Source organism: Cucumis sativus, chromosome 3, assembly GCF_000004075.3.
Source record: "Cucumis sativus cultivar 9930 chromosome 3, Cucumber_9930_V3, whole genome shotgun sequence".
NCBI lineage: Eukaryota > Viridiplantae > Streptophyta > Magnoliopsida > Cucurbitales > Cucurbitaceae > Cucumis > Cucumis sativus.
Window position 1 is genome coordinate 35705433 of NC_026657.2, and position 25734 is coordinate 35731166.

The 25734-nt window shown below is 29.7% G+C and overlaps 2 protein-coding genes across 3 annotated transcripts; both read left to right on the forward strand.

Annotated features, from left to right (window-relative positions):
• The first annotated feature begins 1107 nt into the window (after window positions 1-1107).
• Window positions 1108-4391, forward strand: LOC101204728 (protein indeterminate-domain 7). 2 transcript variants are annotated; one of them, XM_011654047.2, is made up of 4 exons: window positions 1108-1176; window positions 1726-1920; window positions 2077-2476; window positions 3114-4391. In XM_011654047.2, exons 2-4 carry the CDS (start codon window positions 1728-1730, stop codon window positions 4102-4104), a joined length of 1584 nt encoding a protein of 527 aa, XP_011652349.1. In that variant the 5' UTR covers window positions 1108-1176; window positions 1726-1727; the 3' UTR covers window positions 4105-4391. The 2 variants fall into 2 exon arrangements, with proteins under 2 accessions (XP_011652349.1, XP_011652348.1); XM_011654046.2 differs by lacking the exon at window positions 1108-1176 and adding an exon at window positions 1310-1497.
• Window positions 4392-14681: 10290 nt separating this feature from the next.
• LOC101204972 (beta-galactosidase 17) lies at window positions 14682-25207 on the forward strand. Its single transcript, XM_011654049.2, has 19 exons — window positions 14682-14975; window positions 16270-16374; window positions 16881-17076; window positions 17843-17931; window positions 18855-18935; window positions 20086-20180; window positions 20942-21012; window positions 21595-21685; window positions 21765-21882; window positions 21958-22053; window positions 22140-22188; window positions 22826-23013; window positions 23108-23185; window positions 23323-23469; window positions 23841-23891; window positions 23992-24160; window positions 24305-24450; window positions 24549-24614; window positions 24715-25207. Exons 1-19 carry the CDS (start codon window positions 14787-14789, stop codon window positions 24847-24849), a joined length of 2160 nt encoding a protein of 719 aa, XP_011652351.1. The 5' UTR covers window positions 14682-14786; the 3' UTR covers window positions 24850-25207.
• The last annotated feature ends 527 nt before the right edge of the window (window positions 25208-25734 follow it).

Below are 25734 nucleotides of genomic sequence, written 5' to 3' on the forward strand. Positions count from 1 at the left end.
ATTATAAGGAATTGATTTTTGAAAAATTAAAGTAATAAACCATCAAATTATTTATAAAAAAAATCAAGATTTGAAAGTGTAAATCTTGTGCTCTTTTGATTAAATTGAAAAGAAATTCATATAATGAAAGTTAGAATAAAAGTGTGATGTTTTGAAATTTAAAAACCAAATAGATCCAAAATTCAAATACAAAAATGGTATTTTTCTCGAATTTACATCATAAATAATTGTGATTGAATGAGCAAGAGTATGTTTAGATGGACTAAAAAAATGCATACTTTTTAAAAAAATATTTTTATTTAAACTCTAGACAAAATAATTTAAAATAAAACTTGAAAAGTATTTCAATTTTTTATTTAAAATAAAACTTGAAAGGTATTTAAAATTGTTAGTAATTATCAAACACTACATTTTCTTAAATAACTTCCTTTAAAAAAAAAAATTCTTTTTTAGTCACCAAATTTTGAAAAATATATATTTAGTTCGTGAGTTTACATATTTACGAGTAAACTCAATTTTTTTGTTCACTTTTCTAATATATCTTTTATGGTTCCTAAATTTTTAAAAATAAATTTAGGGAGTGGACTTCAAACCATTGTATATTTTTATTTTAAATAATTATATAACAAAGTCATTTTTGGACAAATTAGTCATAATTATCTGATATTTTAAACCAGAATAAAAATTTCTAAAATTCATATTCACTCTAAATTTAATTATTTCTAATTTAAATATTATATAATTATTTCTAAAAAAATCAAACTAACAGAATATTTCAAAAATATGTTAAACCCTATTTTTTAAAAATTCAAAAAAGTAAAATACTAGGTTTTAAAAATTCGAAAACCAAATAAACTTACTTTCACTCACTGGAACACTAAAAATTACCTTACTTAAACTCACATATTCTTTAAGAAAAAAACTCAGGCTAAAAACATAATTTTTTCGAAGAAAAAAATATTTACAGAGAATAATAATTAAAAGATAAAAAAAAAAAAAGAAAAACAGAGGAAAAGACAGAAAGTGCAACATCTCAAGGGTTTAGGCAGCCGTAGGCTTCAATTTCCTTTGCCTCCTTATGGTTTTATTATGTGTGTGTATATATATATATATTCTCTGTCTTTTACACTTTGTTTTCTTTTCACTACACAATAATACTTCATTTTAATTTCAAAGGTAACTCCCTCCTCTTTTTTCTTCTTCTTTTTTGTTCAAATCATATATATTTGGGTGGCTATTAATTATTCTATTTCATTTCATTGATATTATCAAGATTTATATAATTTATTTCCACCAAAAAAACCAAACCCAGATTTTGTTTACTCTCTCTCTCTCTCTCTCTCTCTCTCTCTCTCTCTCTCTCTCTCTCTTTCTCTCTTCTTCTCTTTCATGCATTTTTTTCAAAAAAAAAAAAAGAAAGAAAGAAAGTGTCTGAAAAATTGTCTGTTGGGTGAGTGCCAAATTCAACACAAAGATTCAATTTCAAGAGCATTGGTGGTGAGTTTTCAGTAATTAAGTTGCTATTCTCAAAAGAAAGAAAGAAAGGATCAAATTAAATAGACCACTTTTTAGGTCCTTTCTTTTGTTCACTTTCCTCTTGGATTTTACTCTTCCTCTTTCCCCCCTTTATTTCTTAAGATCCATCCACTCTAAATTTATTTTTATTTAATTTTAATTATTATTCTTATATATATATATATATATATATATATACCTGTATATTAGGGATGATTAAAAGTTTGTTGCTTCAACATCAATCTCAAGCTATGGAGGAAAATTTGTCAAATTTAACTTCAGCTTCTGGTGAAGCCAGTGCCTGCTCCGGCAACCATTCCGATCAGATTCCGACCAACTATTCAGGCCAGTTCTTTTCCACCCCACCACCACCAAAAAAGAAGAGAAACCTCCCGGGAAATCCAGGTTCTTTTTCTTTTGGGAATTAGATTTAAATGATTAAGTTAAAATTACAAAAATTTCACTTTCATGTATTCGGGTGTAAAGCTGTCAGTTACATTGTTTGATTATTTTGTTTACGGATCTGACGATTGTGGACGTTTGTTTTGATTTTGATGTTAGACCCAGATGCGGAAGTGATAGCTTTATCGCCGAAGACGCTTATGGCGACGAATAGATTTGTATGCGAGATCTGTAGTAAAGGGTTTCAGAGAGATCAGAATCTTCAACTTCATAGAAGAGGACACAATCTTCCATGGAAATTAAAGCAAAGGGCAAACAAAGAAGTAATAAGGAAGAAAGTTTATGTGTGTCCAGAAACAAGTTGTGTTCATCATGATCCATCAAGAGCATTAGGGGACTTGACAGGAATCAAGAAGCACTTTTGTAGAAAACATGGTGAGAAGAAATGGAAATGTGATAAGTGCTCTAAGAGGTATGCAGTTCAATCAGATTGGAAAGCTCATTCCAAGACTTGTGGCACCAGAGAGTATAGATGTGACTGTGGAACCCTTTTCTCAAGGTAAAATTAAGATTTATCTTACGTATCTACGTCCTACTTCTACTGTTAAATTACAAAATTTAGTGATCTTATGAATTTTTTTACCGTTTGAGTTTTGTGCATATACTGATAACATGTTAATTAGATATATAATTAAAAAACACGGATACTTGCTAGTTATAGGAAAAAAGCTGTCATAAAATTTCGAAAATTTTGTGTTTTTTCTACAAAACAAACGCGTGATTTTGGCTTTAGTGATGGTTTTTCTCTCTCTTCTCTATATTTACTGATGTTCATGTGTCAAGAAAAATCTAATTTGTTCTAGTGTGTGCTTAACCTTCTATTCACTTTAGATCACTTGAGTTTATAGGTCTTCTCAAACACACTTATCATTGTCTTCTCTGTACTTCAATTCTCTAGCTTTATTGTATGCATATAACTCTTCTCCTCCTGAAATGCATTGTTTATGGACATGAAGTATGATGAGGGGGTAAGGCGTGTTACAAAATATGTTAATGCTTGATCCTTCTAATCTTTTAGAATTTGACAAATATAAAGTTTATTAATTATATGTCATTAAGTAGTTTTATGATAATTAATTGATGTGCTTTTGATTATTTCATGGGGTGTTGTTTTTGTTGTTATGAATATTATTCAGGAGGGATAGTTTCATCACCCACAGAGCTTTTTGTGATGCATTAGCTGAGGAAAGTGCAAGAGCCATTACATCAAACCCCCCAATACTAATAGCAAATAATAATAATAATAATTATAATCAAAACCACCTTCTTCCTCCACTTTCTTCCATTGCCACTCCCAATATTAATTCTCAATTAAACTTCCAAATTACACAACAAACCCATTTCAATAATCCTCCCTTCTTAGATAATACCTCGTTTAATAATAATTCTCTAAAAAAAGAAAATCATCAATTACAAAGCAATAATAATAATAATGATAATAATAATATTCCCCCATGGTTAACCTTTCCCATTAATAATAATTCAACCTCAAATAATCATAATCACCATCAAATTATAAACCCTAATCATAATCATATTAATCTTGGTCCCACTTCTCTTCATCTAATACAAAGTGCTTCACCTTCTTCTCCACATATGTCAGCCACAGCACTTCTTCAGAAAGCAGCTCAAATGGGATCTACCATGAGCAGCAACAGCAACAGCAACAACAATAATAATAATAATAATGCTGAGCCACCACACACAATCATTCCCCATACAAATTGTAATTTTGGCCTTAACTTATCATCCACCACCACCTCCTCCTCCTCACGTGACATTCATCAGAATCAAATTTTGGAAGAAGCTGCAGCAGGGCTTTCTCATGCACTGCCATTCTACAGGAACAAAATTGCTGATTTTGAAGGAGCTGGGACTTCTTTTGAATTAGATCAATTTGGAGGGGTTTTTAAGAAAAACAATGATCATCATCATCATCATCAAGCTGCAGCTGGGCTCAGTACGAGAGATTTCTTGGGGTTGAGAGCTATTTCTCATACTGAATTCTTGAGTAATATTGCAGCTGCTGGTAATTTTAGTCATTGCATTAATAATAATCATAATGTTGGTGCTGCTCAGAATCCTCAAACTACTCAAATTCAAAATCAATCCACTTGGCAAGGTTAGAACACCAAAATTTCAAGTTCTTTTTTTCAATTCTGTCCCTTTTTGGTTTAGATTATATATGAAATATATATATATATTTTTTTTAATTTTTGTTGTTTTTTTACAAAGGGGTCTTTTTTCCCCTAAGGGGGAAGGACCACCATTTTCTTGAATTAGGAATTTTGGATCATAATATTCTATATGTTTTTGTATGTATGGATATATACATATATATATATTTCAGTGTATAATTAATTCTCAGTGGATTATTATTTCTTGGTACGAATGAAATTGTAAAGTTAAATCCATCTTTGGGATTTCTTAATTTTGAGACTGAAAATAATTGTCTCGAATTTTTTAATTGGCATAGTTTTTAAATGTCATCAAATTTCAGTTTTGTTATAGTTCATTATTATTATTATTTATGAAATTGAGAAAACCCTAGTTAGCTTCATAAATTGTGGAGTTTGAATATATAGTGGATAGATAGAATATACATCATAGAATTAAATAGTATTAATGGTGATGGACATGGAAGTTCTTCTTAAATATTTGATGTACATGTACCACACATTTATTCTATCTTAGCTATGTTTTAAAGTATAGTATCTTCCTTGATATTTATTGACGTACAAGTTTTAAATTTTTTGCCATGTGTGTGATATAGTAGAAAACTTGGGGACCCTGATTTAATTAATTCGAAAACTTGGAAGGGAAACCCTAGGTTAAAAGTACTTTTCCCATTAATTTTGTATTTATATCTATATTTGAATAATATAGTTTATCTATATATATATATATATTGTATATTCTCTCTAATGTTAGAAAAAATAGGGTAATTATTTTCAAATTGATTTCAATTAAAATCTTAATAGATATTATGTCATATGCATCTCTATGTATTAAATTATAAGCTCAATTAATTAGAGAGTTGTGATGATTGCATTTAATAACTTGATAAATATTTTATAATACTGTTCATCAAGAGAGGTTTCAAAGAGTTGATTGAATATATTATTTTTCACACCAGTTGGGAAGGATAGTAAATATAATAACATATGTTAATGTTAAGATTTAAGTTGGTTGCCATGCATTTGAAATACACAATTATTTAAAATCTGACTTTTTTTTTATAAAAAAAATTATGAAGTATTTGTGTTGTTTTATTGTTCTATGAAGATTGGAACAAAAAGTCTTGGCTTACAAATAATTAAACAATTAGTTTAAGTAATCATTCTTTTATGATTTGTTTAAATTACTGTTTACTTTATTTTTCTGGCATTTTCTTTTCTTTTCTTTTCTTTTGTTTCCTTTTTTTCCTTTTTTGCCAGCCTCTTACAATTTCAAATCCAAGTTGGGTACTAGTTTTTAAGAATTTATTTTTGTTTTTAAAAATTGATTAATAATTCAAATGTTTATATAATAAACATTAAAACCATATGCAAAAATTAGGAAGAAACAATATTGAAAAAGAAAACAGAAATGAAAAAATGAAAATCGTTATCAATCAACGTCTTAGTATTTCAAATTCGAAATGGGTAAGCAACAAGTCACCTTGTGATTTGATAGAATATTTTTCATATATACATTATTGCATATGTATCTTTATCAATAAACAACTAAAATAATTAATGAAATTTTCCTCTCCATATATTTGGATCATATGCACACACAAGAAGAAGAATATTGTTTCTTAGTCCTTGCATTTTTGTTATTTCTTAAACTCCTAGTTATTGATTACAAGAGACTAAAGAAATAGTTAAAATTAACATCATACTTAGAAAAGAAAAAAAAAAAGGATTTTCTCCATGTGTCATACCAACAATTGAAATGACGTATTTTCATAACTATGATAGATTCTTATTGCCATTTTTTGTTTATATTTAAAATTTAAAATCATTCACTATAATATATATTAATCCACTTATCAATCACACTATAATAGTTTATATTACAACTACAATATGAGGTGAATGTCTCCTGCCACTAGCAGACGTTAGGTTGGCGTAATTATATTTAGATGATAAAGATAGATATAAGCATAATTTAGTTAATTTATATCATTCCTAATTCCCATATATATATATAATAAAAGTACAATGGATGGTCTTTAAAAACTTTTTAATGGGTTTATATATATATAATAATTAATAGAAATCTTTATAGAAAAAGGCTATAGGAAAAAGCACTAAGTTATTCTCTCTTTAAGAATGATAGTGATCAGTATATAATGGCTAGAGCATGGGAATATACAGAAGAGATGCAAATATATATTATTATACAAATATATAAGATACTATAAAGTTATGAATTATATGTTGAAGCTTTTTAAAGGGACAGTAATTTATTTTAGTCAATCAATATTATTATTTGTATAATGGAAGCCCTTTTCATTAAGAAAAGACCAGCACCCAACAAAATCTCACTCTCAATCTCTTTTTATAAGAAAATATATAAATTTTGATTGTAAATGATAAATGGGTTGAAAAAAAGATGGTAAAATTTGATAAATATATTGATTCATTTTATTATATATAAAAACAAACTAAAATGAATTAGAATTAAGAGATATAAAGTTTGAAAGGGGAGAGAGGAAAGGAGGGGTATTTTAGGTGTAGAGAAATGTGAATAATTAGCATAGGATTCTTGAATGAAAAGAATATGTTGATGGGCAAAGAAGAGAATATGTGTGTGAGTTAGGGTTTTGTGTGTGTGTTTAAACATATTGCCCACTTTTCTTTTTTGGTAAACAAAAGGGTGAGAGAGAGATGCTGTTTGACACCTTATGTGGGTGCAAATGGGAATCAATCCCAAGGCATATATATAGGATCAACATCCATCACCTTTCTCTCTCTCTCTCTCTCTCATCTCTGCCTAAAATTCATTTCAAATTCTTTCTTAATATACCATTTTCCTTTATATGTTTTTTTTCAATAAATCTTAGACTTAGTTTCTTAAAATTACTTTTTATCCAAATTTATTAAATAATTAAAATAATAATTTTCGTACAAAAATTACAATATATGAACACGATTCAACATATTAATTAATAACTTTTTTTAAAAAAGAAAATCAACAATAGATCCGTATTAATAGATTGAATTTAAGAATTTTTTAGAACACATGGATTAAATTTAGATAATTGAAAGTAAAAAAATTAAATTAAATAAATTTCAAAATATAGGCACCAAAAATCATATTTTAATCAAATTTTTTATGACTGTGTATCTTCTTTTTTCTTCTTCGCCAAAACCATATTTAAATAAAAAATTGTGCATCAAAACAGACCTACAGTAAATTTGCAAATAATTATTTATTTCTTTAAAAAAGAAAACATTATTATGAAAGGAAGATATGTAGAGAGATTAAAGTGATGAGCATTAAGCGCCATGCAAAAATGTGATAATTAGCCTATGATAAGAAAAAGTGAATCCTATTGGAGAAACTTTATGGTAAAATAATTATTTGAGAGAATAATTAGTTAGGTGTGTGGGATGTGAGAGATTTGTCACACACATACTATATATAAATTAGTAAAAAAGAGAATATAATGGTATAGATAGTGGGAAGTGGGGTTGCAATATTATTATTGCATACCATCTCTCTCACACACACATTTTGCTTTAACATTAGAAAGAGAACAAGAGGTACGTAGTTTTCCATTTTAATTATACCTCAAATCATCTCGATAAATTTTTATCAACGCCATGGTCAATTATTAATACTTTAAACATGAAATATTATGGTCTCTCTTCTCTTCTGTTCATGATTAGAAAAATATGAATAATGGTATTTTTGAAAAGGTGGAAGGATTTTTGAAATCCCACCCAGAAATGTTTGAACTAAAAAGAGATAGAATTAATTGAGTTAGATCAGTAATGAATAGTTGGGCAGTTCCAAAATGATTAAAAAAAAAAGTTTCAAATGGGACAATAAATAAAAGGTTTTTGTTTTGAAAGATTGAACCTTTTTAACAAAATGATGAACACGAGAATAGACAAACATACCATTCTCTGTTATAAATGTTTGCCACTTACAAAATTATTCTGACTTTCTTTTTCTTTAAAGAAACCATTTATTTATGTATATATATATACCAAATTTTTTATTATATAATATATAAAGTTTTATATTTATTTGGTCCATGTGAAATTGTGGGGATATACTGAGAAAGGCAGACAAAACAGTAAGGGACACACTTCCCAAACAACCCGTGTTCTACTTTTTTTTCTTTTTTTCTCTTCTTTTCTTTTACATTTGTCTTACAATCTAAAATTTGTAGATGAAAATGTCAAATAGTTTCACAATTATTAACATTTTATACAAATATTGATCAAATATTGACGTTGACCAATATTTTTTCTTAAATGCTATAAAGCATTGAATAGTAAAATATATTACGTTTTTTTTTTTAATATTTTGTTACTTACTTCTTTTTATTGATTTTCTTGTATAAGAAGTAGTAGAAATGTTGATATCTCCATTCAAAATTTAATAGGATTATTTTTGCATCTATTAACCATTGTTATATTTTCATCTTTTCAGAAGCTTAATAGTTTTCCCATAAATTTCATTTCATACTCTATTGTTGTTAGCAAGAAACTTTACCATTCATTCTATTTTGCAGTTCAAAATAATATTTTTTTAAATTTTAAATAATTATATAATTCTTTTTAAAAATTGAATAAGAATACTTCAAAAATACTTTAAATATATATTTTAAAAATTTATGAATCAAATATATATATATATATGATTATAAGCTTGAACAGTCAAAAAGATACATTTTTTAAACGTATGAGAAGAGAGGTAAAAGCTCTAATTTTGTATCATAAAAAACCACTTATTTATCTAAATTTTTACGTTTTGCTCTTGTTCTGTAAAAAAAATTGATCTGTAAATTATAAATTGGGATGATTTGAGAAGATGAGAATTTTATCCAAAGCCCTTGAGCGATTGTAGGCGTGGCACATGTCTAACATAATTATATATATATATATATGTATGTACTTTTTGAGTCATATATTAAATGTTGATTATTTAGGAAAAAATGAAATCACTTAAAAAAAGTTGATGGGTAACTATACATATAGAAAGATCATATCAAAATTAGTGTTGATATTTTATGTAAAATTTAGTGACAAAGACAAGGAGTTCTGTATAAATAATATGACAATGAAAACTTAGAAAAATATATAGGAATATAAAATAGAATTGAACCACACTTTTATATGTGCAAAGGGAAAAAGGATATGTAAATTAAAAGAAAAATAGTTGATTCAAAGATGATTATTAGAAAGAATGGGTTGATTTGTCCCTTTGTGTATATATATATACTTTTTTTTTGTGGTGGGTAGGCATTGGCGTAGCCAAAGGCCAAAGGCAATATATATATAAAATTTAGAGGTTAAATTATAATATTTTTTTTAGAGATAAAAGATTTCAACCTACTTCCGTATATTTCGATACTAGTTGAGATAAGATTTTGTTAAGTGATTAAATTAGAAGTGGTTCCTTATAATTTAGAAAGAAAGTTTTAAAAGTTAAGATTAATTAGTTTCTAATCTCATAATTTTATAAACCCTCATAATTTGTACTTATAGTGAGACCACAGTGAAGGTTAACCCTAATTTTCTTTCAAACTATTCAACAAAATTTACGATTTAACCTAAATTAAAATATAGCCCTTTTACAATAGCTTAAGTAGTACCATTAAAAAAGGGCATTGAAATTCAAACATATTCTCCATTTCCAATCATCATATTTCCAACCTTTATTTTTAGTTCATTTTGGATAATAATTGCAAAAACCCCTTTACTTTGGATACCCTTTGAGTTTGACCATGCCATGCCATATATACTAGGCCTCACTTTTCTTTTGACTTCTCTAAAAGCTTTGACCTTTAATTATATTTCTCCTTTGTTTTTGACATACACACACACACACATATATATACATACTTTGAGGAAACCCCAATATTTTTGCTTTTATGGGAATGGAGCTTCAATTCTTTCTTTCTTACCTCCTTTCCAAGAAAAAAAGAAAATCATGATATGACATTGAAATTTTTATGTCTTATAACTCTTAGATTGATTTTAGTAGAAAGCTAGTGTGTGAGTACTAAAAATATACTTTATAAATGGGTAGAACATGGTTATCATTCTTAAATTTGACATTATGTTTCATTTATTCATCAAGTTGGCTTCTCCTTTGTAAAGTACCCAAGTATTCATAAAAAGAATACAATATATTATTCAACCATATCATCTATCTCACTCCATGAAAATAACATGATAAAGTACTTTGTTGTAAAAGGAAAAAAATTTATAAAGAAGAAAAGGTAAGTAAGGATATGTTGTCTTTTAATTTTTTGAAATGACTTTATCTAAGATTTTAAAACCATTTTTCTTTAAGTGTTTTAGCAAAGTTGTAGTAATTAATTGAGTACTTGAAAATTGATTAATTGAAACAAAGCTAAACAATTTCCTATATATTGGTGGTAGGAATTAATATTGTTTTCTTCTTGCATGAATATTATAATCTCTAGACAAATATATATCTCACATATCACACCCTCATTTTTTAGATTCGTTGGTTCTTCGGTGCTGCTACACTACACTATTGCACATGATTTCTATCGTAAGCTAATTTTATTTGGACACAGAATAGCTTACACAAACAAAAATAATAACTTTCATTTATAACCATACAAGTGGATAACACATTTTTATAAACAAACTAAATACAAGCAACCTATTTGGATCTTATCCCAAATACAAAAATTGGCTAAATTATATATATCTTACAAAATACCTCTAAAATTTAAATAAATAAAAAAGTTTTTCACGGAGGTGGTTAAAGTTTTCTACCCTAACTTTCAAAATTTTAAAAAATGATTCAAATGAAAAACTCTTACTTATACTAAATAACTAAAAACGTGCCTTAGATTGGAACGGTGTTAATATATATTTTTGTTAAAACAAATACATAATATGTAGTGGTAAATTTAAAAATAACAATGTTAAAAATATATAATAAATCTTAAATGATATTTCAATTTCAACATTTAAATTTTTATAATATTTTTCTATTTCTATAACATTGTTAAATTTTTTAATCAAGTCATTGTATAAATTTATTTAAATTTTTGTTGCCGGAAAGAGAAAAGGTGTTGCATTTTTTATATTAAGTAAATTATTGTATAATAAATATAATTTTAAGTAATAAATGTGAGGAGCTTAAAAATAAACTATTTTTAAATATTGATGGATAATATTATTAACAATTAGATTAGAATTAAGAAAGGAAGAGTGATAAACAATTAAATTTAATTTAATAAATGTGTGATCATATCTTCATGTATGATAATAAGTTTCAATACCTCAAACATTTCTTTCTTTTTAATTTCTTTTATATATATATTTTACATAATACTCTATCTGAGGCTCCAATTATTTTAAAAAGGTTCCAAACATTGGATTGGCAAATACTCCATTAAATCGATAGTTCTAAAATGAAAATAAAAATTAACTTACAAAACAATAGAATTCAGCAAAATTTAAATATTAACATTTTCTTAATTCAATTTTTTTTAGTTAACAGAGAAAATGAGTGGATAAAACTTGAAGGCAACCAGAATTTTTTATAACAAATTTAACTAAATGATGCATCTATATTGAATAATTGATGATTATTGTTATGAGATTTTAAAATCCAATTCTTTTTATTATAATAATTGTACAAAAGGTTACAAAATCATTTATTTTTCATATTACAAACAACTTATAGAATTTGGAAAACCAAGTCTATTTTGTTTGGGTGCAAAATGGTTACCAACAAGGTTAAATGTTTTAAATTATTTCTAAAACATTATTCACGCCATATATGGATGACTTTCTCCTTTTCCTATTCAAGATAAAACTTGTATTTGTTTGTTATTATATTATAGTAGAACAAATATTGAAAGGGTAAATTAAAATGATTATTTATTATAAACACATTAGAAGGGGTGAATGTTTTCTTTCATTATTTTTTTAAAAATGTAAACACATGTACTTGACTTTTTTTATAAATCGAAAAACTTAAAATTGATATTACTACGTAGAGTAATATACTCACTTTTCAAATACTTTAATCTTTCTAAATTAAATATTTAAAAATGTAATGAAAATGAGTAATTACAACTTTTACAGATAAACCAAAGATGATAATAAAGTGTTGTGTGTGGTAAGCAATTAGAAAAAGCTTAAGGCTCCGAGAAAATTAAATTAAAATCACAAAAATAGCAAAATGATTTTTAATATTATTATTTATTAAGAATTGTCAATACACTAAAATACACCCAAATTAGAATTACCATACTTCAAATAAATCTTAACCACTTGTATTCTTTTCTAAATCAATTACAATATTTATTTCGAAATTATCTAACACTTAAATGTTGTCAACTTATATTTTTTTTTCTACAAGCAACCCAAATATTTCATTACGTATTAAAAACATAAATAAACCTAAGACGATCAATTCAATATTTAAACAATTAGTTTCTTTTTGTTTAATATGCTTAAACTTGAAAGTAATAAAACACACAAACCATTTTATATATTATTTATCATATCACTACATAAATGATAGAATTATTCAAATAATAACATCCTAATTATAATATTAACCTTCTTTCAACAAACAATAAAGTTGAAGATCAAAGAGAACAAATAATCCTTAATTCCCAGTTCTTCTTCAATGATGATGTTTAGATCAGTGAAACCACTCTTATTCAAAACCTTTTTATTTGCTATTTGATCCAATTTTCGATGTAAAAAACCTCCCCAAAAAGAGTTAAGAGGGAAGACTAGATAAATTATAGAATTAAAAGGGCTACTTTGGACAAATACCAAAAAGAATTTAATTATTAAAATGAAAAATTCGAAAAAATAATAAAAAATAAAAGTGTGAAATGGAAAAAAATACTCTCTCCAATTTATTTAAGTTAGTGATTTCTAAACACTTCAAAAAAATACTCAAGTATCCTATAAGAAAACCAATTACTACAAATACACACAAATATAATGTATTATAAACATTTGATAAGCAAAAATTAAATAACACCCAATGCGGTCCTTAAAGCTTTTGGCTGCCTATGCATACAAGGAAAGCTAACAATGGACTTGAGTTTGTGAGATGGTCAAAAGTCAGACATGGAATTCAAGAAATGGTTGTTGAACCAACGATCAGAAACATGAGATCGAGAAGGAGAAAAAGAGAATGGAGGAGGGGGCTAAGTGGAAAGATGAGATTTAGAGTTTTTTTTGTTATCTTATTTTATTTAGATTGCTAAATAATAATAATAATAATAACAACAACAATAGATCATAATGATGATGATATTATTATAATTATTGAAGTAGGGGAGAAAAGTAAGGAATTCTTTTATTTATTGTGATTAATTCGAAAATTAGTTAGATAAAATGTAATATAAATTCAAATAAAATTGGAGGGAGAATTTGCCATATTCTGATATTCCTCCTACCTGACCCAATTGACAATAAGGCCCGTGAACTAAATATCCTCAAGACTATATATGGGCCAGCCTACATCATTAGGCCCACTTACTAATTTGAATTTTGGTTAACTAGTCAACACGATTAGAGGGAAAAATTCTTTTGATGTTTTAGATAAAAGAAACTCAATCTAATAAAATAGGGTTAAAACAATAAAATACAACCAAATATTTGTTGTTTTATAAAGTTTATTAATGAAATATTTTGATATTTTTGGAAAACAAACAAATAAAAGTTTATTAAAGATAAATACAAATTTAAAATAATAAAAATGAAGAAAATATTTCAAATTTTTTATTAAACCTATATTTTCTAAATCTTAGTAAAAATATATATTTTGGATTGTTTAAATATATATTTTCGAAATTCTAGAAATAAATACATAAGAGATAAAAATTAAGTTAGAATATAACTTTAGTAAATAAATATACAATCAATTATGATTAAGAGTAGATATTTTGGGAATCTAAGTAAATTAAAACAAAAAAAAAATATCAAAAAATACAACTAGATCTATGATTTTGCTCTTAAATCTCTATTCATCTACGATATAATCCCACTTCATAAAATCGTACATGGTATATAACAAAGATGACGTAAGATGTTGTAACTTACCACCAAGGACAAAAATAGGATGTTTATAAAGTTAGAAATGAGTTTCTTAGCTAACATGAGTTTAGCTCAACTGACACATGTATGTTTTCGTAGAAGATTACCGTCATATTTGTCAAATTTACAATATGCAAAAAAATGTGTTATGATTCATTTTTTTTCTAAACTTTTTTCGTCATCTAATACAATTTCTCTTATTTCTATGGATTTAGTTTTCATATATTTTTTATTAGCTTAATTGTTTTATCCTTATTTTATTAAGGATGAAAAAATTATTAAAGTCGTGTGTAAATAAATTTTATAGATGTGCACTCAACAAAAATAGTATGAGAGGTATACATATAACACCATTAAAAATTTCAAAATATTTTAAAAAATGATGGAAAGAGTTGAAAATAAAAGGAAAATAGAGATTAATGAAAGAGAGACAGTTAGAACGACAAATGCGTAAGAAGAAAGAACAAAAATAATTAGGAGCAAATGTAACCAAGAAAGGAAGAAGAAGAAGAAAAAGTTTTTGAACTTCGTTGAATGAATTACAGTTCGAAGCTTTCATCCATGGCCAAGAGACGGCACCTGATGCCTTCCCTTTTCTTCCTCCTCCTCATCTTCCTTACAGTTCTTGGAGTGATCGTTCCAGTCTTTGCTCTTCTTCCTTCATTACATTCTCACTCCCATCCTCTCTTCCGCCATCACCATCATCGTTCCAACTTCAACAAGGTTTCTTCACTTTCTTTTTGCGTCTCATTAATGTCTAACACATTACTCAATTGCTGTCTCGATGTTACCTTGGACTGCTTGATTAATATTTCATTTCATACCAGTTCTTTGAGCTGTAATTCACTTCATCCTGGTAAGTAGCACCTCTTAATCGTTTTCGTGCCTTTTAAGTTCTTGGATTTGGGTAGTAGTTTAATACTGAACTTTAATCGGATTCGTTTAGCGTATTCATGTTCTATTCCGATTAGAGGAAGTCAAGAGTACATTTCCAGGTTTTTTGGATTTAGATAATTTACAGGTGTTTTGAGTCCTTGATGTCAGTAGAAGCAAGTGTTCATTAATCTTTTGGAATTCTTTCCTTGCATTTGGATCGTCAGTCTGCAACTTGACACTTTCAGCAACCAACCTGAAATAAGCTGGGCTGTGAATTTTACCATGGAGGAAGCCACTTCGGGGTTGTTTGGGAGGCTAGGATGTAAACGGTATTACTGGGTATTACTGAGAATCTAACGGGTGTTGGAATAATTTTGAAATTGAGGGTGGAACAAAATGAGATCGTGAAGCAAAAAAAAGGTGGGAAAGAGGATTGAGTTGAAAACTATAAGAAGGAAAGGAGTTTATTATTACAAACCGGCCCAAAATACTCAATCTAAACATGGGTTTGGAATTAAAACCCATTACAAACCCATTCTGTTCAATGCTCCCAAACATGCCCATAATATGAGGATGGCATTTCCTCTTTATCTGGTAGAGAATTTTCTCGAAGTTTCCTCCTAATTTTTCATTTTTTATCTCCTTGACTGCAATCCCAGTTAATTTTCCCTCCTAGTTTCTCAAACTGGAACCATACTCTGCCAATTCTTCTAAACCAAAAACTCCCTATCAAGTTTGAGTTATTTGCAGGGTTCGTTTAGAAAATAATGATAAAAAATAAAAATTCAGACAAGCTTTAATGGAACAACTACTTACTGATAGTGAGACAACGAGGCTTTCAACAAGAAATCAGTTAGCATTTAAATAGTAAACATTAAAAGTATGTTCTCTGTTCTTCTAATTAGATGAGTTTGATTCCACTAACAGAAACAATTTTCTCTTCATTAGTTTTCAACTCTATTAAATAGAACACAAATAACTATTGAATATATTTATTTTTTGTTTGCCATAATAAAGGTCTTGACCTTCTCTTGTAAACGGTGTGGCATGGCCTCATCTTTGACCTTCATGTTTACATTTTAAGATATAGCCGGCATTCCACAATTCTCAAGCAGTTGGATGATTTGTTATTTTATATCAGGTTCATACTAGAAAGTTTGAGATTGATGATGACATGTTCTGGAAAGATGGTAAACCATTCCAGATTATTGGTGGTGACCTGCATTATTTCAGAACTCTTCCTGAGGTATTTATTATGCACTTATTTCCTTTCATGGTTATAAAGTAATAATACATCATGGATGGAAATGCTCTCAGCGATTGGCACTCTATGAATTTCCTTTGGCTTATTACTTCATCTTTATAGTGTCATTCTTCATCTTTCGGTTCAGTTCAGACTAGTCGGAAATGGATTTTGATACAATACTTTGAAGCAGGTCAACGAAGTTTCATGGCAGAACTAAGGTTTTGATTTGTCAAATATGTTTAGCAAAGCTGTTGACTGCCTTTCACTAACTTAGCCATAATAACTTTCATAGTTACACTTACAGTCACCATGCTGAGAAAATTAGTTGAGGCTCCCATTCAACTTTTTCACAACTTTTCATACATGTTAGAGAAATTCAATAGAAAGTAGTAATTGGTACATATCCTCAAGCATAAAGTTGTTGACTGGAAGGTCCGTAACTTCAAAGTTTGTTTTTCTTCTTCTTGCATGACTTTTTATCATGTGAAATTATGTCATGCTTGCAGTACTGGGAAGATAGACTGCTTAGAGCAAAGGCATTGGGATTAAACACGATCCAAACTTACATTCCCTGGAATCTGCATGAACCAAAACCTGGAAATTTCACATTTAATGGGATTGCAAACATAGTGTCGTTTATCCAACTCTGTCAGAAGCTAGATTTTCTAGTTTTGCTCCGGCCAGGGCCTTATATATGTGCAGGTAGACTCTCATTGGCATTAATTTTAATTCAAACAATTCAAAGTCTTATTTTGATTCAGAACCAGCATCTTTTCTTTCTTGTGACACCAGAGTCTTCTTTCAATATTTCGGGAGATTCATTCAACCTATTTTGTCATTATCTGCAGCAGTGCCGTTGATCTTTGACCATTTTGACTCTGCTATAGATGTTCCTGTGTGCTTGCACACTGATTTTAAAAAGAAAGTGATATTGGTTTGGTGACAACTACTTTGTAGTGAGACTAAAAGATTTTCAAATCACCTAATACTCTTTGTGATTAGAATTGATTCCATTCTCTAACTGATTCTTTATTGAAAAACTCACGAGATATATAAATCTAATTATGATCAAATGGTTTTTCAATCCATGACTGCATGTTTGAACTGAAAGGGTATGTTACTGTTATATAAAATCATAGACAACGTATGTCGAATAGCTTTTCAACCCATGACACCTTGTTTGGATTAAAAGGGCATGATTCCATGATATCAAATCTTGGATAATCTTGAAATTTTTTGAAGCTCTTGGTTTAACATACAATTATAAGTCTGTTTGGTCTGGTCTGCAGTCACTTAATTGGTTAAGAGAATCTATTCATTGAAAGGTCTGTTTTCATGACCTGACCATTAGTAATGATGATACAATTTTGATGTTGATAATAAATGTTTAGTTAAGAACTCAGAACCATTAAAAAAACGAAAAAATGGACATTTAAGTGAAAAAGATTCTTATTGTTATTTGCTGCAGAGTGGGACCTTGGGGGTTTTCCTGCTTGGTTGCTTAGCAAAATGCCAGCTTCTAGGCTAAGATCCTCGGATCCTGGTTACCTCCAATGGGTATGTGTTCTTTATTATAAGCTTCCGAGTAAGTTAAGAACAGTGTAATAGTTCAACCCTTGACTCTGGGATAAATATTAAATTCAGACAAGTCAGTTTTATGTGTGTAATGTGACATTTTCTCATGTTAATACTTGATACGTTACTATTTTTATGAGAAACTTTAGTTCTTATGATTTGATTGGAAAAGATGTTTGAGTGCGGAAAATTTTAGGAAGATAATTCTACTGACTATATATCAGGTTCATGCCACTTTCTTGTTGAGTTAAAATGTGTGGTGTGACCTTCTATTACCCTATTATTAACTTTGTCTGGTTCATTAATGAATTTGTCTTCCAATTGTATAATTGTATTCAGGCTTTGGTTCTTTCTGTAATAACATATTACCCTTCTCTTGATTTCAAATTTTCTTTCACATCTGTCTATAACTTCAATAGTAAAACAAGTGAGAGTCGTTAATGGAAATGGTTACCTCATATACATTCCATGATTCATATGTTTTTATTTATTTATTTTTATTTTGAGATGGAGAAGTTTAAGTAACGAAGTATAATATGTACTTTATACATGGTTACCCACCCATGCAGACGCTCTTATCTTGTACACTGTCTACTTCTGCAAACAGATTCTCTTATTGTGTGATAGTTTCTTATATGAGCCGACTTGTACACTGTCTACTTCTGCAAACAGATTCTTTTATTGTGTGATAGTTTCTTATATGAGCCGACTCTCTTTTATTAAGAAGTGTGAAGTTGAAGCCCATCCTTTCAGCTGCCTGAATCCTTAACTTGTAAAAGAAGTATCTTATGTTTTAGATTTGCTCAGTGTATATTTTTTCACCTATTATTTCCTCTTGATTTGTTTGTCTACCCAACAGTTTCAAGATCTACTTTTTTCTTAATACATGGTATAACTGATTATAGGTTGAAAGATGGTGGGGGATTATTCTTCCGAAAGTAGCTCCCCTTCTTTACAATAATGGAGGCCCTATAATAATGGTCCAGGTATGTAAAATTATTATTTTTAGCATAGCTTCTAATAATTAGAGTTTCTAAGTTGGACTTATTCTTTGTGCATTGTTTGTCAAGAACTTTTTAGGCTTCCTACAATACTGGAAACATTCTGTATTTTTTTAGGGTCCTTTAGGTAGTCTCTTGGTCCACTTTCACTGTTCATGGGCCAAATTCTATTTCCTGTCACTGAAAAGGAAAAATAAAAGGAAAGGAAGTTAAGGTTTTATTTACTAATACCTCTTGTATGGTCATGGTCTAGTACATGTAATGTAACGCCTGAGATTAGGAGGGAGACATGAATGAATCGATATCACATCTAAATGAGAGGGATCCTGAGGACATTAAAGTACTGTTAAGAAAGACTTAAAAGAATTAAAAATTAATACCCATACCAACAAGATGCACCTTCCTTTTTGGTGGCTCGATCATAGGAACTCCAAAGTTAAGCGTGCTTATCTTGGAGCAATTTTATATTAGATGACTTCCTGAAAATGTTCCTAGGATGCATGTGAGTGAGGACAAAGCATTCTGAAAGGACTCGTGTTGGTTTGTGGGGAGAACTTTCACTCTAATAAGCCTTTAAGAATAGTCAGGATGATGCTGTCAGGTCACATGGGATGTAGGAGAATGTCGGGGATCCAAATTCCAAATCCTGGTTCGAATCTTGGGCCTGCGACATTACATGTAATGTAGGGTATTATTACTTCTAAATACTTCTAATTCTACTTAGCAGTCTTGTTAACACAGCATGACTGACTATTGCGGTTTTATTTGTACTAAAGAGAATGGGAATGAAAAGATGCCCAAAAGATGACGTGGAAAATGTTAAAACTCATATTTGGGAAAGGATATATTAAATGCAGTTACGTGGTGAAGCATTAATGCACATGCCACCTTGAAGCAGATAGTTACAATTCTTTTCGACATAACTGTTTTATTGCTATTTTTTCATTACTTGTTTAATGGTTAATGACTTGAAATTTTTTCGAATGAGATAGGATTCCTAAATTAGAAAACCATCAAATCTGTTGGTTCATAGTCTTCTACCTTGTCTGGTTCAAATGATAATATTCTTTTCCATTTTGAACATCCTCTGGTTGTAAACACTGCACTTAGAGCTCCAGAGGGACTGTTTTGACAGATTGAAAATGAATTTGGCTCATATGGAGACGATCAAGCTTACCTTCACCATTTGGTTGCGTTGGCAAGAGGTTACCTTGGGGATGAAATAATATTGTGAGCAGTTCTACTTATTCGAAGTTACGTTCATTGTTAAAAATAATGTTTTCAGCTAAATGATATGAAAGAACAATTATACATGTTCTCTTTGTGGCCGAACAACTTTACAATATTCATCTTGGTAATGCTTCTCGTGGCTATATAATTTAATTTATAAACTAATAATCTATTGAAAGACCTAAATGGAATGATTTTTTAAGTGTGTACTTATTTTTTGGACAAATTGCAAAAACCACCCCTAAAAGTATGGTGATACTTGCAATGACACCCTCAATCTTTCAATAACAACAATTGGATCCTTACTTCTAAAAGTCTTAAAATTAAACCTTCAAGCCTACAATAATTGTAAAAATTGGACCCACAAATGATAAAAATTAAATAATCAAACTTGTATAATCAGTACAATTTATACAATCCAATTATCAAATTTGAATAAGTTTGAAAGCTTTATTTTTCATTTTAACAGTTTAAGAATATAATTGCAACTACTATTAGGTGGTTTTTGCAATTTGCTCTTTTTTTTAGATAGACATTTCAAACAGACCTCTAATTGGCCATTCAAATAGGCCTTGATGTGCTTCTAATGCACGGTTCAAATGGATGCTCATGTATGAGAACAAGATTCTACTAGCGTACGGAGATCCTACTCTTTCTTATATCAACAAAGAAGTCCGCTTATTTTCAATTTTATTTTTAAGCAGCTTTACAGTTTTCCACAACTAACTGTTCTTGTGACACTGTCCTCTAATGACTTTTAGGTATACTACGGATGGAGGTACTAGGGAAACTCTTGAGAAAGGAACCATTCGTGGCAATGCTGTGTTCTCGGGTACATTCATAATTCGATTATGCTTAGTTTTTAACATGACCACTGATTTTATCTTCTTATTTCTCCAAATTTTCAACCTTGTAGAGCAATTATTCACGAAAAATAGGGCAGTGCTGCCTTTCTGGCTATTTTGAACTCGAACACTTCCATTTGCATTCTCTGTGAATGGACATAATGTCGGTTCCATCTTTTACTGTCAGAAATGAGCGAGTATGAGGTGTATTGGTTGACATAAAATGCTTGCACTAGTACTTTTTTGTCTATTTCTTTTTCTATGGTGCTTAATGGAAGTTCTTGTCTCATATTATGTTACAAACGAATTCTATGCTTACTCACAGGCCATGTATTCAAATTATGATTCAAAGTAATACATTTTTATGGGAAGTGATAGATATCAGAATAAAATGCCAATACAGTTTTGAGTTTCATTTTTCTTGCTCCTGGAATAAGTTCTTGAAACATACAAATTTTGATTTAAATGGGTTTCTCTTCCTAGTTCATGGTATTATGAAAATACAATGATGTACAGTATCATCCTCAGTCCTGTATTTGACCTCCCCCAACCTTATTTCCACTGTGTAGCTGTTGACTTTTCAACCGGTGAAAGACCTTGGCCTATTTTTAATTTACAGAAGGAGTTCAACCCCCCTGGAAAGTCTCCACCTCTTACTGCGTGAGTGTTATACGCTCTTAAAATTTCCTCTTTTGACTAAAAATAGAGTTTTTAAGTTCATGAAAATTTGTCTGTTTAGAGAGTTCTACACGGGCTGGCTTACACATTGGGGAGAAAATATTGCAACAACTGATGCCAACTCTACGGCAGCTGCCTTGAATGAAATTTTGGCAGGGAAAGGGTCTGCTGTGCTTTATGTATGTCTGGAAAAGTATATACTATAGTTACTCCTCTATTGTCATTTTTAAAAACTATTTCATCCTTCTTTTTAGATGGCTCATGGTGGAACAAATTTTGGATTCTATAATGGAGCGAATACTGGTAATGATGTATTGGATTACAAGCCTGATCTTACTTCGTATGATTATGTAAGAACGTCATTAATGTTGCTTTACTTTTTCCTTTTCACTTATTTATAATTGTGAAACGTAAATATCAAGTCACACCTTTTCAGGATGCACCAATTAAGGAATCTGGTGACGTTGACAATGCTAAATATGAAGGTTATCTTCCCCCATTCTCTTTCTCTTTTCTTTTATCTTTACAAACTTTTGGATGAATCGGAACTTCTTTTCCCCCTTGACACTACCAACCAGACTTGGATAGAGAGTGGCTCCCGGTCAACCCAACCCCATTTCAATCAAATGATGGGGTCCATAAACTTTCTATGAAATTACTCTTTTCTTGTAACTTGACATCATACAAATATAATTTTATTTCCTTTCTAAAAAGCCATTCATGTTTTTAGTTAGTCGTAGTTGAGTAAGAACTAAGAAGTGGGCTAGGTTGTTGCACTTGTTAACAGCTATGGATGATGGAAGTGCTTGTATCAGATATATACAAAGCTAATGTCATTGTTATTTTCCCCCTTCTTTTGTATATATATGTATGTATGTATTTGTAGTATTTTTAAATTTTAAATTGATTTGTCCTTGCATTTTGTCATTTTTTAGATGAGTGACATGTAAGGAATACAAATTCAACAATCATATCATTTCCACTTCATGATGCATGTTGTTTAGAGATTCTTGTTAATGCTACCTTTACAAGATTTGTTTCCAGACAGTACTACTTTCTTGAACATCATCCACCAAACTTAGGCCTTTTCAAATTCTAACTTCCATCGTTGCAATCCTCTAGCAATTCGAAGGGTTATACAGCACTACAGCGGAGCGCTGATTCCTTCCGTTCCTTCTAACAATGAAAAGATAGGTTATGGACCAATTCAGTTGCAGAAAGTTGCATTTTTGTTTGATCTAATCCATATGATGGATCCAGTTGATGTGGCTGTATCTGAAGAACCACTATCAATGGAATCTATGGATCAGGTGTGTTTTAATTTGCCATTTTTATTATGAATGAGCCAAGGTTGTTGAAAATTTGAAATATTTAATTCTTAGAAGTTAATTTTTTTTTTCTCAGAGCTTTGGATTTCTGTTATATACGACCGAATATGTGGCCAAGGATAATGAAGATGGACACGTTTTATTTATACCAGAGGTGCATAATTATTGAAGCATTTCTGTTTTATTTTGATTTTGTTAGAAAGTGTTGTTTTTGTTCAGGTCTTGATATCCTTCTAATTCTGTATTACCAACATCATGAATGCACGACTTATCTTGATATCCTTTTTGCAGGTGCATGATCGAGCACAAGTGTTCCTCTCTTGCTCTTCTAAAAACAAGGGTGTGCGGCCAACTTCGGTCGGCATTATTGAAAGATGGTCAAACCGGCGTCTTAATCTGCCAAATACGAGATGTGACTCAAATACTTTATACATTTTGGTATCAACGTCCTACCTTCCGCTGCCATTGTTTTGTTTGTATTTGATACACAAGCGCAAACAATCTGGGCTGAATATATTTTTTCTATTCTTGTTATGCCATTGTTAAGAGTTATTGTGGTGATAAATTGCTTCATGGCAAACATAAACAGTTGCCCTTAATTATTCTCGATCCTATTCTTGTTATGTGATTAAGAATTTATGCAAATGACTATTAACCCAACAATAGCTAAAATGTTTAGCGCAGTGCTAATTTGCTATGTTATGAATGAAGAGAACTCTTGTGTTCAAATGTTTACATTATCATTTTGACTCCGTGATTGAGAAGTGTTGGAGTATATTAATTAGTATGTTCATATTATCTCATCCCAGGTTGAAAACATGGGTCGCATAAACTATGGACGTTACTTATTTGACAGGAAGGTAAAGTTACCAATGCAAACTTTTTTTTCTGTTCCTCTAGACATCTGAAAAAATTAATGATTTGATTTTACAACTGATTGTTCTTGCTTGCATTTTGCAGGGTATCTTATCATCTGTTTACTTGGACAACAATGTTCTACATGGATGGAAAATGATCCCATTGCCTTTCAACAACCTGAATGAAATTCCAAGAGTCGATTTCTTCTCTCAGATTGCACATTCTAGACTCAACAAAATCATAGCAAAGAGAGGTTTAGAAGCCAAGTTTGGTATGGGTTCATGAAACTGCACGAGAATCACGAAGCAAACTCTTCATCGCTTTATTTCTCTGCTAATATTGCAATGTTCATTTGATTTCATGCAGGAATGGTGAATATGAATAACTTACGTTTGTTTTTCTATTCTTTCTCCAGGTAACATCTCGGGCGAACCGATACTATACAGTGGTTACTTTTATGTCGACAAAGCGAACCTCAGAAAAGATACATACTTGTCATTTGGTGGCTGGACTAAAGGGATTGCATTCATTAACGAATTTAATCTTGGAAGATTTTGGCCGGTAAACTAGAGTTCATTTTTGTGTCTCAAATATGTTGGATGTGTTAGATAGTGCATATTTATTTTACATTCCAGCATTGATCAATGAAGACTTTGCAGGTTGTAGGGCCACAATGCAACCTATATGTTCCTGCTCCAATTCTTCGGCTCGGGAAGAATGTACTGGTATGAGAGTTTTTTGCATTGTTTCTCATTCCCATTTCCTTCAAATTGCCATTTTTGCTCCAAACATCTCAGTTCGAACTTGAAACCCTACCTGATACAGGTCATACTTGAGTTAGAATCTCCAAATCGTGATACTGTCGTACATTCTGTTGATCGGCCAGACTTCACTTGTGGTTCTTCCAAGTCCAACTTATCTCAGCAGCTTTTAAGCCACCAACATTCTGTGGGCCTTTGAATTTGATATGAAGGCACAACCTTAAATCAGCCATCTAAACTGAGTGAAATGAGTGATGAATACCTTATGATTTGTTTGTAATGGGGATTATATCAAGTTCAAGAGCAAGTTGTTTTTCATATTCAAAAGGTAAAAACTTTTTACGGTTATTGAGGAATCCAGGAAGGCTGAAAACTATCTTCTTGAAGAATTTATAACCTTGAATTCTGAAATTTAGGGTCTTTTTTTAAAAGAAAACTTCAGGTGATGAAGAAACAAAAATAGCGCATGAAACAGAGAACTCCCAGACGACAGTAGACTATTTTAGGAGTTCTTGACAAGCGTTTTTGAAGATGAAGTGTATGGATGAGTTTCATCATTTTCTTGTATTTATTTATTTTTTTCGAAAACAGTACTACCACTCTAATCACTTTTTCACTTTTGCAAATCCTTTAAATGGTTTAAATCATTTTAAAAAGTAAGATTACATTACGTTAAAAAGTGTAATATTAAATATAAAATTTATTTTGAAAGATTAAAGTGTGTTTTGGAGTGATTTTAAACCTTAACAAATTCAAAATCACTGTCTTACATGTATTTAAAGAAATCGTATATATACTCATTTCTCAAATTATAATTTTTGAACATGGAACAACTAGAATTTCTCCTATATTTAGGGGTAGTGAATCAAATTTGAGTCTTTACCAAAGTGAATGCTTCCCCACCTTAACATTACTAAAATGAAGATTAGTAATAGCATGTCAATGACCTAAAAGTTGTGTAAAAATGATCAAATGACCCAAATTTCAACCGGAGAATTACCAAAAATAGACCAATTTTGAATGGGATTGCTTTTTAAAAAGTTAAATTTTAGGATAAATGATGTATGAAACGTAAAAAAAATGT

What these genes read in the sequence shown, in the direction of transcription:
- LOC101204728 (XM_011654047.2), top strand. Translation starts at nt 1,728, where the DNA reads ATGATTAAAAGTTTGTTGCTTCAACATCAATCTCAAGCTATGGAGGAA. An exon ending in AAACCTCCCGGGAAATCCAG is followed by an intron (nt 1,921 to 2,076) that starts GTTCTTTTTCTT and finishes TTTTGATGTTAG; the next exon opens with ACCCAGATGCGGAAGTGATA. An exon ending in TGTGGAACCCTTTTCTCAAG is followed by an intron (nt 2,477 to 3,113) that starts GTAAAATTAAGA and finishes AATATTATTCAG; the next exon opens with GAGGGATAGTTTCATCACCC.
- LOC101204972 (XM_011654049.2), top strand. Translation starts at nt 14,787, where the DNA reads ATGAATTACAGTTCGAAGCTTTCATCCATGGCCAAGAGACGGCACCTG. An exon ending in CTTGGGGATGAAATAATATT is followed by an intron (nt 20,181 to 20,941) that starts GTGAGCAGTTCT and finishes AATGACTTTTAG; the next exon opens with GTATACTACGGATGGAGGTA. An exon ending in ACGTTTTATTTATACCAGAG is followed by an intron (nt 23,186 to 23,322) that starts GTGCATAATTAT and finishes TCCTTTTTGCAG; the next exon opens with GTGCATGATCGAGCACAAGT.